Raw genomic sequence first — 13,224 nt, 5'->3', positions numbered from 1 at the left:
GCCCGGCCCGGGGGCCCCGCCCCGCGCTCCCGCCATTCCCGGCGCGCATGCGCCGTGCGCCCCGCGGAGCTCCCTGCGCGCCGGCCGGGATGCGCTCCGTCAGCTACGTGCAGTGCGTGGCGCTGGACTTCGCCGGCAGCCTCTTCCCGCACGCCATCTGCCTGGGGGACGCCGACAACGACACGGTCCGAGCCCGGAGCCCGGGCTGGGGCGGGCGGGGCCGGGCCGGGGCTGAGGGGGAGCTCCGAGCGGCTGGGGCGGCCCCAGGGCCGGTGCAGCCAGGAGGAGCTGGCGGGCCTTCCACCTCTGGGGACACACACGGAGCTTGGCCCCGCCAAGCTGTGAGCGCTGAGGGACGCGGGGCTTTGGTCAGAACCGCCCGGGAGTTTCCCCGCAAAGGGAGTGTTTGGTGCGCTGCCCTCGTCATTAGGCGTGCCGGTCACCCGTGGTGTGGCCTGGGCGTACAGAGCCAGAGGGGAGCTTAACTTCTGCTCAGTCGACACTCTGTCACAGTGGTGGGGATGTGTGGTGCTTTGCTGGGCACAGCAGGTCACAAACAGGGTAGAGCCACGTCTCTTGGCCCGTATGATGGGTGCATGTGCATTGGGAGTGTTGCTGTCAGCCCCTGAAATGGTTGGATTTTATTTGTCTGTAACTAGGAAGAGGTTAGCTTAACCAGCTGCATGTCAACTGTTTCTTCTCAACAGTTTTTACAGCCTTATCCTGGAGAGTGTCATGGCTAGCAATGCAGTAGATGATTAAAGGGATTTCCCCATAAAAAGTTGTTCTTATGGTAAGGTGTGCGGGGAATTAAGGAATGCACACCATTTAAGTGCACAAAGGCATGATGCAGGAGATGGGATAATGGGAGTAGGCTCATCCTCATGGGTGGTGGGTGATTTTTAGAAATCTTCCTTAAAGAAATAATCACCATTCTGAAATCTCTTTACTCCTTCAGCAGTGAGACAGAGCATCCTGTGTAAAACAGTTGTAAGTGTTCTTGCACTCTCTTCCCTGGATGGTTATATTTTTTATCATTGCCATCATCTTCCTTAGGTGATTCAAGTCAATCTAGATTGAAGGAAGGAAGATGGAATAATGATGATTGTTTTAACATCCAAGCAGGATGTTAAAACAGTCACTGTCACAACTCTGAAACAATGAGTAGAGAAGCAATGGGTAATAGGATGTTGCTCTGAGGAGCTGTTCTCCATCTCTTTTATCTGCAAGAATAAAATTAGGGCTTTTATATTTTCCCAGACCTTCCATTTTAATTCAAGATTATCTCTTTAACTTGTTTTGCGCTTCTTCACACAGAGTGATTTTTAGATAAAAATTCTGAAATTTTTGCTATTGAAGGAATACTGTTTACAATGTAATTGTGGATTTCTTCCTACTAACCCAGTTTTCTTTACAGCTGAATGAACTTGTGGTGGGAGACACCAATGGAAAGCTCTATGTTTACAAGAATGATGATAGCAAGCCCTGGGCTGTACGATCTTGCCAAGGAATGGTCAGTTCTTGACAAAATTTCCAAATGGTTGGGTCTTTAGGTGTGTGTGCAGCCAGCTATCCTTGTCCTTTGCCTAGGAATATGTAGGCTGGAGAGGAGTGGCAGCCAAAACTGATTCTGATGTCTTTAATGTGATTATTCAAGACCCTTTTGCCTACATGCCTACAGCCTTCCATGGGCTGGAAGCAATGAGCAAATTAATGGACAAACACAGAAACTGGGCTTCTGTCCCACCTTCACCCTACTCTGTGCACTGTGGATTTTGCCCCAGGGCTCTGGCTGTTGTGTTTCTTTGTCCCTTGACTCTGCTTTTTTTGTCCTTTTAAAGGCTGTTAGGAGTTTAAGAGATTCATTATGGGAGAGGAGGGGGTAGGGCAGAGGTTTATCCCAGGGTGCAGGGTTGGGCTGCCTTTTCTCATGGATGGCCTTGTTTTCTTTTGCAGCTCACATGTGTCCGTGTGGGAGATGTGTGCAATAAAGGAAAGGTGAGAGGAGCCCAGCCCTTCCCAGCTGTGTCTGTAGGGCATGTGGGAGGTGTTCAGAAGGTTAGGGTTATGTCATGTGCTGAGTGTGGAGGAGGACAGATTGTAGGTGCTGTCTCTCCGGGATCTGCCTTTGCTCATAGAGTTTTAGAACTACTGTTTTTAAACTGTTCCTCTGTTTATATGAAACTAGCATTTTTCTGTGAGCCTTTTGTGGGTTTTAGAGAGCAAGGAAATCCATCCTGTCTTCAGAGAGCACTTTTGGTTTCCATGTGCCCTTGTGAGAGCACCACAAGGCTTTGATGCTTTGAGGGCAGCTCCTTTTACTCAGTGGCTTTTGCCTTTCTTGGGCCGATGTCTGCTGTGGTCCTTCTGGCACTTGGCTGTGTGCATTTAAGTTCATCTAAACAACACTAAGACATGGAATAGTCTGGACTCCCAAGCAAATTCCACTGGGTCTGCTATGACTTCTTTTGTTGGATTGCAGTTTCTGGAGGTTAAGCCAGGACCAATGAGTCCAAAGGTCCCAGTTCAGGCACGCTGCCTGAAATACTTTAGCTCTTTCCTCTAGTGAGGAGCAGAGCTGATGTGGGCACTGAGAAAGCCACACATTGTTTGAGGATTGCACATACCAGCTTGATGCTGTAGTCTGACAAAGATGAAACAAGAAGTTTTTAGACCCTGCCAGAAGTTTGTGTGCTGGCCAAAATCCTCCTGTTCCGTCTGTAGCCGTTATTGATCTTGATCAATCTACTCCTTTGCCCTGCTGTGGGACAGCTTCTGCACTTTCTAACAGAGGAAGAATCAAAAAGTTTTTCTCTTCTCTCACAGAATTTCGTGGTGGCAGTGAGTGCAGAAGGCTGGTTTCATCTTTTTGACCTGACTTCTCTGAACTCAAAACACCCAGATGCTTCAGGCCACCATGAGTTGGCAGGGGCAGAAGAGCAGAAGCCAGTGTTCAAGCAGCACATTCCTGCCAACACCAAGGTCATGCTCATCAATGACATTGGTGAGACACAGAGCTAATGTGGGAATGCAGAGTGAAGAAGTTTGTTTGTGAGGCAGTGGGGAGAGAAGGGTGGGGCTACAGAAGGAAATTACTGTCTTGCTGAAACAGACACTCCAACAAACCACTGCCAAGTCATGGAAGGCAAAAAAAAAAAGAACTTCAGGAATTTTTAGGGAGTGCAAGCTTTCATTACATGGTTGGGGTCCTCAGGGATGCTAACTATAGAAACCAGCAGAATGCTTTCTGCATGTTTGGGCTCCTGTCTTTCTCTCTTCCCTGCAGATGGAGATGGGAAGTGTGAGTTGGTTGTGGGTTACACTGACAGGGTGGTCCGTGCCTTCCGCTGGGAGGACTCGTCGGAGAATTCAGACCATGTCTCTGGGCAGTTGATCCTGTTGAAGAAATGGCTTCTAGAAGGTCAGGTAAGGAAAAAGGATGTTGAGAGCAGTATTTGTCATACAGTCTTCAAGTGGTGGCTTTTTCAAGAGAAGAAGCGCAGAATCTCAGTCTTACAAACAAAACAATTGTCATGTTGATGGCTTGAGAGAAGATTTGCCCAGTGATTTTTCTGTACAGCTGATGGTCTGAGAAGCAGTTGCTCTTGTCCGATGGGAGAGCATTAGTGGGAAGTACTAGTGTTATTTTAAAGTGCCTTTTGTTAGGGAACTAACCTTTTACTGAACTTGGACATTTTGCTTCCAGCTGAATTTGTTCAGCTGCTGCTCAGCTCTATCAGATTTGCCATATTCAAATTTAGGTGCAGGGAGCACCGTAAGCATTTTGCATTTCTTGACTCTGTCCATGTTTCTCCTTTGCCACTGTAGGTGGACAGCCTGTCTGTGAACCCAGGCCCTGATGGCTCACCAGAGCTGATGGTGTCACAGCCAGGCTGTGGCTATGCCATCCTGTTGTGCACCTGGGACACGGAGCAGCGGGACGCCGCTGCGGGAAGGGACGGAGCTGGCCCGAGCAGGTGAGGGTGTTTGTGCAGGGGTACATAAGTACATGCCACTTTACTGCTGCTTTCCTTGTATCCCACTCTCTTCTGAAATTGGGCAAGGAGAGTGGCAAAATCACCTCCCTGAGGGTTCCTCACTACTGGGAGCTAAGGTAGAGAAATGAGTGACCTAGATTTCCAGAGAAAGGTCATCAGATTACAGGGTAACAGCTGAGAGACTGAGCCAAACCAAATACATCTGAAGCCCAGGATAAAACTGGGCTCATTCACTTGTTTTCTGCAGGTGAGGCAATTAGAAGTTTTCCTAACGAGGCCCCTGGCTTATTACAGCCAGTGCTGTAAATCACAACCACAGCAACCAGGATGAGCTGTGAGGTGCTTGTTATTGTCTTGGTGCTGGGAGGACCCTGGTGGGGAATTTGAGTGCTTCTGTGATGTTCTGTGAGACTTCAAGGCAGACATGAAAAGGTACAACAGGAGGGACCTAAGCAAGTATCCTTGATTGGTTAGAGAGCTCAGTGGAATGGTACCCTGTTAGCCAGAAGCCAGGTCCAGGTGTGGTCTCTCACCAACCTGTTCAGTCTGGGCAGATACTTTGTGAGAGAAAAGCAGCTAGGCTTATGTAAAGTAATAATAAAAATTATCCTTTAATTCCTTCATTGGAGTACAGACCTTACTGATTTTTTTTTTTTTTGAGCGCCTTTTTTATTTTTTTTTTTTTGAGGCATCTAATTGTTCTGAGTTTGTGTTTTTAAAAATTGGTGCATTTCTTTAATACCTGGTGCGGCATGTGTTTTCTTCCTTTACCACTTAATGGTTCAGCCTGTTCACAAACTCTCTCACTGTCTGGACTTGTAAAGCTTTGGAATACACTGCTTCTTAAATGTTCTGTGACAGTCCCAGGTGTGCTTCCCTAACTTTTCCCTGTTGTCTTTCCCTTTTTCCTAGTGAGGCCCCTGTTCGAGATGTGATTCTACACCAAACATCTGGACGGATTCACAACAAGAATGTGTCCACTCATCTGATTGGTAGCATTGCCCGAGGTGAGAGATCAGCAGCTTGGGGTCTCCAGCCCAGCAGTTGCCTCTGGTGGTTTTTCAGTACATCAGTCCAGACTGAAATCAGATTTTCTGTGGTAGAAGAATAACTGAGAGGCAGCTGCAAGAACACAGCTTCTCTTAGCCAGCTCCCAAAGACAGACAGTTGGATATTGCATGTGAGCTTTTTATAGCCTTTGTCCTTCCCTAGGTAGCCCTTATCCTTCACACAGCACAAGAATTTTTCTGCAGCTTCTGCTGACCCACATTTAGTCAGTTTGAATGGCTGCCATGCCATGCTTCTACAGATGTCCTTGATCCTTTCTTCTGCAAGCCTGTAGCTTATGCCTCCATCTTATTCCCTAGATGCATCTCTTCCTTCCCACAGCCTCGTCTTTGTTCTTGCTTTTCAGCATTTGAATCTCAATTCCTGGCGGCTCTATGCTGCTCCTCCTTCTCCTGTGCAGCTCCAGCTCTCCAGAGCTGCTTCCATATTTCATCTATGTCACTGTCCTCTGTCTTCTTCCACTGGGTTGTGTTCAGGTCTTGTATCTAAAATCTGCACAGCTGCCAGCTTCTCACAGCCCTGACACACTGCTCTTGTGTCCAGACTTTCCTTGCTGCTGCTGCTTCCCTCCTGTAACTCCTTGTGCTCTGACCTGTGCCTGGTGCACCCGCTCAAGCCTCCTTTGGTACCTATGGAGAATAAGCTTTCACTCCCCCTTGGAGTATGTAGGCATAACAGAAGGCAGAAAACTCCACGTAGAGATCACTTTCTCTTGTATTTGCTCTGCCCAAGTATTGCCTCCTGCAGTGCTGTCTGAGAATGATTCAGCCTGTCCAATGTAATTAGAGTTTGTGAACAAGAGCAATCCGCTGAGCCCTGCCCTCTTCCCATTCCTTAGAGGACCTTTCCTGCCCAGTTCCTAAGCTTCTCATGTTTTCAGCATTTCTGTTGCTGCTGTGAGCAACATGATCAACAGAGCATGAAATCAATTATTTCACTGCATATGAAGCCTTGTATCTATTGAGAGATGTCTGTGAAAAATGAAGGCGCACAGAATAAGAGATGAAGAGCAGGCTGTAAAAAAGCCCATTAATGCTGCACTGTCAATAAAGAAACAGCTGAAGAGTACCATGCTGACCAGTTTCCGTGGGGGAGACAGCAGATCTCTTGGATCAGAACCTGTCTGGGTGCATGTCACTAGGGGCAGTTAAGCACCCAACTGTCTGACTTTGCTTTAGGCTGATCTGCAGAAATGGTGCGGGTTGCAGCCTGGGATTGTGCAGGATTGAAGCCGTCTGTGGGCACTGGAGGTAGGCTTGTGTTGTTAGCCTACTCTGGGCAAAAACTGCCTGCTTGGTTTTAGCTCCGCTGGCTTGCCCCTGACTGCCAGGTTTCCTGGGTTCCTCCTCAGGGAGCAGTGCCTCTCCTACGTTATCACTGAAAGAATTAAATGCAGCTTTAGTTGAATGCAATTCCAGTCCTCTCTCTGAGAGTGTCATATTTTTAAAACTTGACCTTGCATGTCTTTTCTTTTTTTAGTAGCTAGGTAGAGAGTTTACTGAAGGGCTGAAGCAGCCGGGTGTCAGGGGACTCTCCTCTTCAGATTTAATTAGTGACATTTGTCAGTGCTGTCCTGCACACAACTGGACAAGGAAAGGAGGCAACATGGATCAGCTTGGCTTGGATCTTTTTTATTGTTTTCAGGAGAGGGAGGGGACAATGTTTACAAAATGGCATCAACTCCCAATAATTTTCTTTTGCACTTACAGGCTCTGGTGAGAATAGTGGCTCAGGTCTCTTTGCCCTCTGTACCCTGGATGGTAAGTCCTGCCACTGTCCTGAAAGAAGACCTGTGGGCCAGCCAAGGCCTGTCACTAATTCGAAGCAGGGAACCAGGGGCTCAGTGCTTTTGATTTTTAAAAGAAAGGGAAGCTGGGCTTCAGAAACCCTTCAAGGGTCAGGCAAGGGAATTTGATTCAAAGACTCCCTCTTCTGATTCATATTTTATATGAAGGCAGGCACTGTGAGGATAGATGCTTGTTTAATGTTTTGCTTTCTCATGGCTAGTGCCCCCTGCCCAGTACAACCACAGTATATCTGGATTATAGGAGCATGGTAGTGGGGTCAAGTGTCCAGTATGAATTTAGCAGCCAAAACCATGCCTGTGTTATTAGCAGCTAACTCTTAGCAACCCTGAGTGTTGAAGGAGTAGAGCCGAGCATTAGCAAACCTTTTGCTCTCTTTTCCTGTTTTCAAGGCAGTTTTTTGATTTTTTTTTTTTTCTTTCTTTCTTCAGGAACACTGAAACTGATGGAGGGAGCAGACAAGCTACTCTGGTCTGTTCAGGTTGATCACCAGCTCTTTGCTCTGGAAAAACTGGATGTTACAGTGAGTATCTGAGTACGGTTGGGAGAGATGAAGACAAAAACACATGGCTTTGTGTATATGAACTTAGGAAGGGCAGAAGGAGTATGCCTCAGCTGGAAAAGACTGGAATTATCTCAGGATGGCACAGAGTGTTCTGACTGTAGCAGTACATTCTGCTCTCAGGTCAGTCTGCCCAGCTGCAAGAGGCTGAGCTGTGTCTGCCTGTTAGACTCAGCGTCAAATTTACCCATTTGTAAACTTTTGTTCCCCATCTGTTCTTCAATTGTAGTACAAAGCTGAATGGTTTTGCTCACTGCTGATACCCTGATTGTCTAAAAGCTCTTCCAGTACATAAGTATTGCCATATAGAAGAAAGATGAGCTCCAAGTTCAAAATATCTGGATGAGATGTCCGGAAGTGACATCTATACATTGGTGCTGTGTCTCTGAACCAGCAACAAAGATTCTTGGCTGTCCCTGGGAGTAGGTGATACCTGTATAATATTTAGTCCTCTGGTTCCTGCAGGGCAATGGGCACGAGGAGGTGATTGCCTGTGCTTGGGATGGTCAGACGTACATCATCGACCACAATCGGACTGTGGCCAGATTCCAAGCAGATGAGAATGTCAGTGCCTTCTGTGCAGGTGGGAAGCCTGACTGCAAAGGCAGCCTTCACAGCATTTTCCCCTCAAAGCTACTATTCCCATCTAGGAGATCCAGAATCCTTTGTCTTCCTGCAGTGGGTATTAATTTCCCTGTGTGCATATTGCAGAAGGCCCAGCTAGTCTTTCTCTGGTGGCATCTGGGAAAAGCAAGGGTGTGAGAGAAGGTGATGCTGAGGCTTGCATATGGTAGCTTGGGGTCTTTTTCTTTTTGGAGGTACTACAGTGGTCTCTGGTCCTCCACACTGCTTTTTTAATTTGCAGACTTCTCAGCCATTTTTAAGTGGAGATAAGGAGCCCATGAAAGCAGCCTGAGTTTTGTCTCTGTTCAGTCCCTTCTCTCAGACCCACAGGAAACAGCTTGCAAACCCCTAAGCTTCATGCAGTTCAGAGACAGCTTCTTGGATTGTCTCAAAGGGACTTTGTATGCCCAGGCCTGTATGTCTGCCCTATCAGGTGCTTGTTGTTTTCTGCTAACTGCTTTGGTACCTCATCATGAAATGCCAATTATTTGCTTTCTCTTTCATTTTGGAAGTAGTTAGATCTCTACACTTCCACTTTCTGCAGGCCTCTATGCATGCAAAGAAGGGAGCAACAGTCCCTGCCTTGTTTATGTCAGCTTCAGCCAGAAGATCTACATTTACTGGGATGTGCAACTGGAGAGAATGGAGTCCACCAACCTGTTGAAAATCCTGGACTGTGACCCAGAGTTTGGAAGTCTCCTGCAGGAGCTGGGTATAGGTGAGTGCAGAAAGAGCAGGGGATGTACAGAAAGAAGGAGAGAAAGGGCTGCTGGCAGAATATGTATAGTAACAACCAGTTTTCTCTCTTTTCCTTAGACAGAAGCGATGTTTCTGCTGTCAAAAACCTGATTCACAAAACACTCTATTTTCCTGAGAAATACCATCTCAGCAGCCCCTCGCAGGATCCTGCGGGAGCAGATTCTTCTGCCCACTGCAGTGGCATCCAGGATCCCTTTTAACAAGAAGGCTCACATCTTTAATGCCAGCACAAGCTCTTCTGCAGCTGGAATGGGGCATCTGATGAAGATGACTGTTCTTTCCCTATCTTCTCAAAACTTCCGAACAGGAAAGGGTCTACACACTGTTAAGGGATGTTCTTGGCTATAGGCTTGCCTGTATGTGGTGGGTTGGTTTGCCTTTAGCTGAGCAGCTGCAAGAAAAGAAAGGGCCAAGTATCCTGCACATAGGCTTTCTGTTGCCAGTTTCCATATTCCTCACTAAATAAGGTGCTCCACTAGTCACTGTGAAGGAGCAATAAGGTTACACATGGAGAGAACAGTTGAGCCAAGTCTTCATTTTGACCTATTCTTACAAGTACTTCAGTGAATACTTGTGAGTTCTTAGCAGGATCACAGTGCAGGAATTGGAGATGGAGGAACTGAGTTAGGGTGCAAGCAAGGGCCTTCTCTCCCATTTAGGTGTATTTAAAGTAGAGCCACACATTGTTTGTTTTTGCTGCTGCTCTTCTGTGGCAGTTTCTCACAAATCACCTGTTCTGAGTAGCTGGAGACATGCACAACTTGCACTAATACAGTGTGGAGAGATAGCAGCTCCAGCAAAACCAGTTCTAGTCAAGAGTCATTGCTTGTCTCCATCTTCTTGGGCGGGGTCATCCCAGAGAAGGCTGTGACTTAACAAAACAGCTGTGAAGTGGTCAGTAATACCAGTCTGACTTAACTGTGGGTCTGTGGTGCTATGAGAGCTTGGCCATCCCACAATAAACAGTGGAAATGCCACTCCTGCCTCTTGTTGTGGAGAGCGTCGTGCTTTGAGTCCTGCACAACGGAAGGAGGTGGGGCTGGAAGTGATGTTCCACTGGCTGGCATGAGGAGTCTGGTAAAGGGGAGCTCATTTGCAAAAGCCCAGGCACGAACCTTTCCATATGCTGTTGTCACTGTGCTTTTCCTTCTCTTAGCTTGTCTCTTGCCTAACTCAGCTTGTTAGGAAAGGGACAGCAGGTTTATCTGCTAGATGGCATCGATTATCCCCTCTCACTTGTGTGATGTTTTATTGGACATGTATGATGGATGGAGCTGTCCCTTTGCCCTTACAGCAGCCTGAGTCATAGCAAATACAATTCAGTGATCTGGAGGAAGTGGCAGTATTTAAAGATCCTGCAGGCAGTTGAAAACCTGCTGTGCTTTACTCTGCCAAATATCCAAGGGCAGTCCTAACTGGGAGACAATGCTTTGTATGGCGAAAAGGAGTATCCTGCCCTTGGGTCAAAGTGACTGTTGTTGAAGCAGCCCTGTGTGGTAGAAGGGCAGGATCTTTACGTAATAAGTCTTAGCTATTCTTTGCAGTTTCCCTCTGTAGATTTATATAAGCTTTTCAGAGGACAGTGCTGTCCTTTGCATTTGGTAGCAGTGGAAGTTAGAGCATGGAGCAGTGAAATGGTGTGACCTGCTCTGTACCTGCTATCTTGCTTCTCAGACCACTGTATCTTCTGATTCTCTAACTGCAGTAGATATATCTCTCCATTTTAATGGCCTTGCTGAGAAGCATTTTTAAATGTTCCTGTCATACTAAATGCTTGTGTAAAACTGGACTCTTCGGGCAGGACCTTTCAAGTAATAATAGGCCTTATTAGCAGTGGTGTTTAGAGCAGCAAGGCTTGAGTCTGTGAACTGTGGAGAACTGATACCTCAGGGACCGTCTACTCATGGGCTAAAGTGAGGAGTTTGTCTTGTCAGACCTAGACTGCAACCTCAACAAATTGTCAGCTCTTGTGACAGAGATGTGCAGCCACCCATCCCAACAGTAATCATCATCATTGCTTCTGGCAAATAGGGCCTGGCAGGGAAAGAGGATGGCCTACACTTGTAACAGAACAACTCAGTGCTCTCTGTCCATGCCCAATATAAACTTTTATTAGCAACACCAAATATAAACCTTTATTAGCAACACAAGCGCAAGGGGTGTACAAATGGGTGCGTATGGCTGGAACTGTTTTATCCTAAACAAATTGTACTGTACAGGTCGAATGATTTCCAAGAAAGGAAGTCAAACTGATCCACTGTTAGACTATTCATTGTTAAGAAAGAATGGGAAAGTTACTGAGGGAGAGATGACATTTTTCTAAGAACCATCTTTAAAAGAAAATGGGGCAAAAGTATTGTAAATGTTGGGCAGGGCCATTTGTGCACCCCAACCCTCTTTTGCTGGCCTGAGGATAACATTGCTGTGTGCTGTGCAAGCCCAGGCAATGCATACTATGAAAAGCAGAGGTGAGAAAATACAGACACTACAAAAACATCTGTTCCCCAAAACTTTTCAGCTCTTAAAAACCATTGGAGAGGAAAAATACTAACATTTGAGGGCTTCCCCTCACAGTTTTCTATTGCGTGCAGCACATAATAACTTGCAGATGCATTTTGCTCCTGTGCTCTTTGTGCACAAAGAGAAAATGAAGAGTGGCTACAGAAGAATTAACTGAACCTCTTTACCATTCCTTGGATAAAAAATGGCTTTTCTTATTTTTTCCTGCCTTGAACTCCTAGGTGCCAAATACTTTTTTTAGTCTGTTACTCAGGCTACTTCGACTGGCAACAATTTTTCTGTGAAGTGGGCATCTTCTCAGGAAAGGAGCCACTTAAGGCTCTCTCTCTGAAGTGATGGAGTTACACTGTACTTTCTTTGTAACTAATTGTCTGTTTGTCCTTGCCAGCCGACGCAAGCCACAGAGTTGGAATTAGAAGTGCTTCCTTCCCACACAGCAGAAACTGTTGTTTGCTGTATCCTACTCTAGCAGATTGGCATAATCTGCTGGTGCTGGGAAACTTTTCAGCAGGGCAGCATTTGCAGGACACCTTTGTATGTCCCAGTGCCAGCACACAGCAAGTGAGGAGTCTGACAGTATTCACAGGCACTGGGGGTATTTGCAGATAAATGATTCATGGCTTTGGTTCTGATGCTCAATTTACTAGCAAAAAAATAAAGGGAGAGGGTTGCCTTATTTTCCTGAGACGTCATAAACCTGCTCTCCATCCCTGCCCTCATTTTTATGATCTTTCTGCTATAATTGAGTTATTTCTATAACTCTTCAGGTGTATCCTGGCATATGCCAGTGGAGTCTCTTGAAAGGAGGATTGAATGCAGACATAGGTGTGTGTCTCAATGGTCTTCAATGCCATAGCTCACCTGCTGCTAGTGAAAGAAGGACCAGTCCTCTGGGAATATGGATGGCTGCAGCTCCCATTCTGTTCAAAACCAAGTGACCCCAAGCTGCTGGAAGTGGTTCTTGTTATGGCTTTGGCAGAGTGCATGTTCTCAGGAAGGACAGAAGTCCTTTTCCCCATCCCCAGGTGTATTGCACACTGTTCCAGAGATTTGCCATGGCAGGTATTTTCCTTCGGACTTTTCCACAGCTGCTGTACCCACTCTATCAGAAAGCAGCCCTGAAAAGCAACTCTGATAGGAACTGACCACCAAGGTGGTTCAAAGAGATTATCCCTAAAATAATAACATTAAATTTTTTATATTGAAGGGACAGGCCTCATCATGAGGAAGCTAGTGTTGGACACATGGACATGCTTATGTCCTACTCTGAGTTGGCAGTTTGTACTGAACTTCTGCTTTCTGTATGAAAGTGTTAACATTCTTTGATCTTCAATGAAAAAGACCTTTAGATACTTACTTTGTTCTCTTTATCCCCCAAAAGCAATAGAGATGACTGGAATTGGGAGTAGGAAAGTGTATCTGTAAAACAGGCTTTTCCAAGAGAAATTACAATTAAGACAGTCTTCAGGCTTGTCAGCCCACTCAAAAATTACTGTGCTCCCCAGTGTTGGAAGTCTTAAAAATTACCATGTTTGTAGATGGGGGTTGAGTTGGCTTCTTTGAGATATTTTAAGTTCTATTTTACAATCACATTTTAAAGCCAAGTCTTCTTTCTTTCACAATGGAGGCTATGCTTCGGATGTATTGGCATACAAATGCTTTGGAGAAAGAAAAATATATTTGGGCTAGAATTCAGAATACAGGTGTCTAGTACAGTAACAGTGTGTCATTGTATGCCAAGTAACTTGGGGAGATAAAAGCCCACCAGGACCTATGTTGGTGAGGAAAGCATTTCTGACCCTGTAGGGTTTGACAACTGTGATTTAGTGAATGGGTTGAAGTGAGGTGTCTGCCATAGCATTATGACCTGCAGTTCTCATTTAGTCAT

At 46.1% G+C, this 13,224-nt stretch overlaps 1 protein-coding gene across 1 annotated transcript; it reads left to right on the top strand.

Annotated features, from left to right (window-relative positions):
* Positions 1-40: 40 nt before the first annotated feature.
* ITFG2 (integrin alpha FG-GAP repeat containing 2) lies at positions 41-12,021 on the top strand. The gene is made up of 12 exons (XM_056486326.1): positions 41-185; positions 1,418-1,513; positions 1,957-1,998; positions 2,827-3,004; positions 3,287-3,426; positions 3,829-3,977; positions 4,911-5,005; positions 6,776-6,826; positions 7,303-7,394; positions 7,899-8,016; positions 8,602-8,775; positions 8,874-12,021. Exons 1-12 carry the CDS (start codon positions 48-50, stop codon positions 9,014-9,016), a joined length of 1,416 nt encoding a protein of 471 aa, XP_056342301.1. The 5' UTR covers positions 41-47; the 3' UTR covers positions 9,017-12,021.
* Positions 12,022-13,224: the final 1,203 nt, after the last annotated feature.

Source organism: Oenanthe melanoleuca, chromosome 1 (genome assembly GCF_029582105.1).
Source record: "Oenanthe melanoleuca isolate GR-GAL-2019-014 chromosome 1, OMel1.0, whole genome shotgun sequence".
Classification (NCBI taxonomy): Eukaryota; Metazoa; Chordata; class Aves; order Passeriformes; family Muscicapidae; genus Oenanthe; species Oenanthe melanoleuca.
This window is presented reverse-complemented; position numbering and strand designations above follow the sequence as displayed.

Coding starts and splice junctions, on each gene's coding strand:
- ITFG2 (XM_056486326.1), top strand. CDS start 48: ATGCGCCGTGCGCCCCGCGGAGCTCCCTGCGCGCCGGCCGGGATGCGC. Junction 186..1,417: donor GGGACGCCGACAACGACACG/GTCCGAGCCCGG, acceptor TTTTCTTTACAG/CTGAATGAACTTGTGGTGGG. Junction 1,999..2,826: donor ATGTGTGCAATAAAGGAAAG/GTGAGAGGAGCC, acceptor CTTCTCTCACAG/AATTTCGTGGTGGCAGTGAG.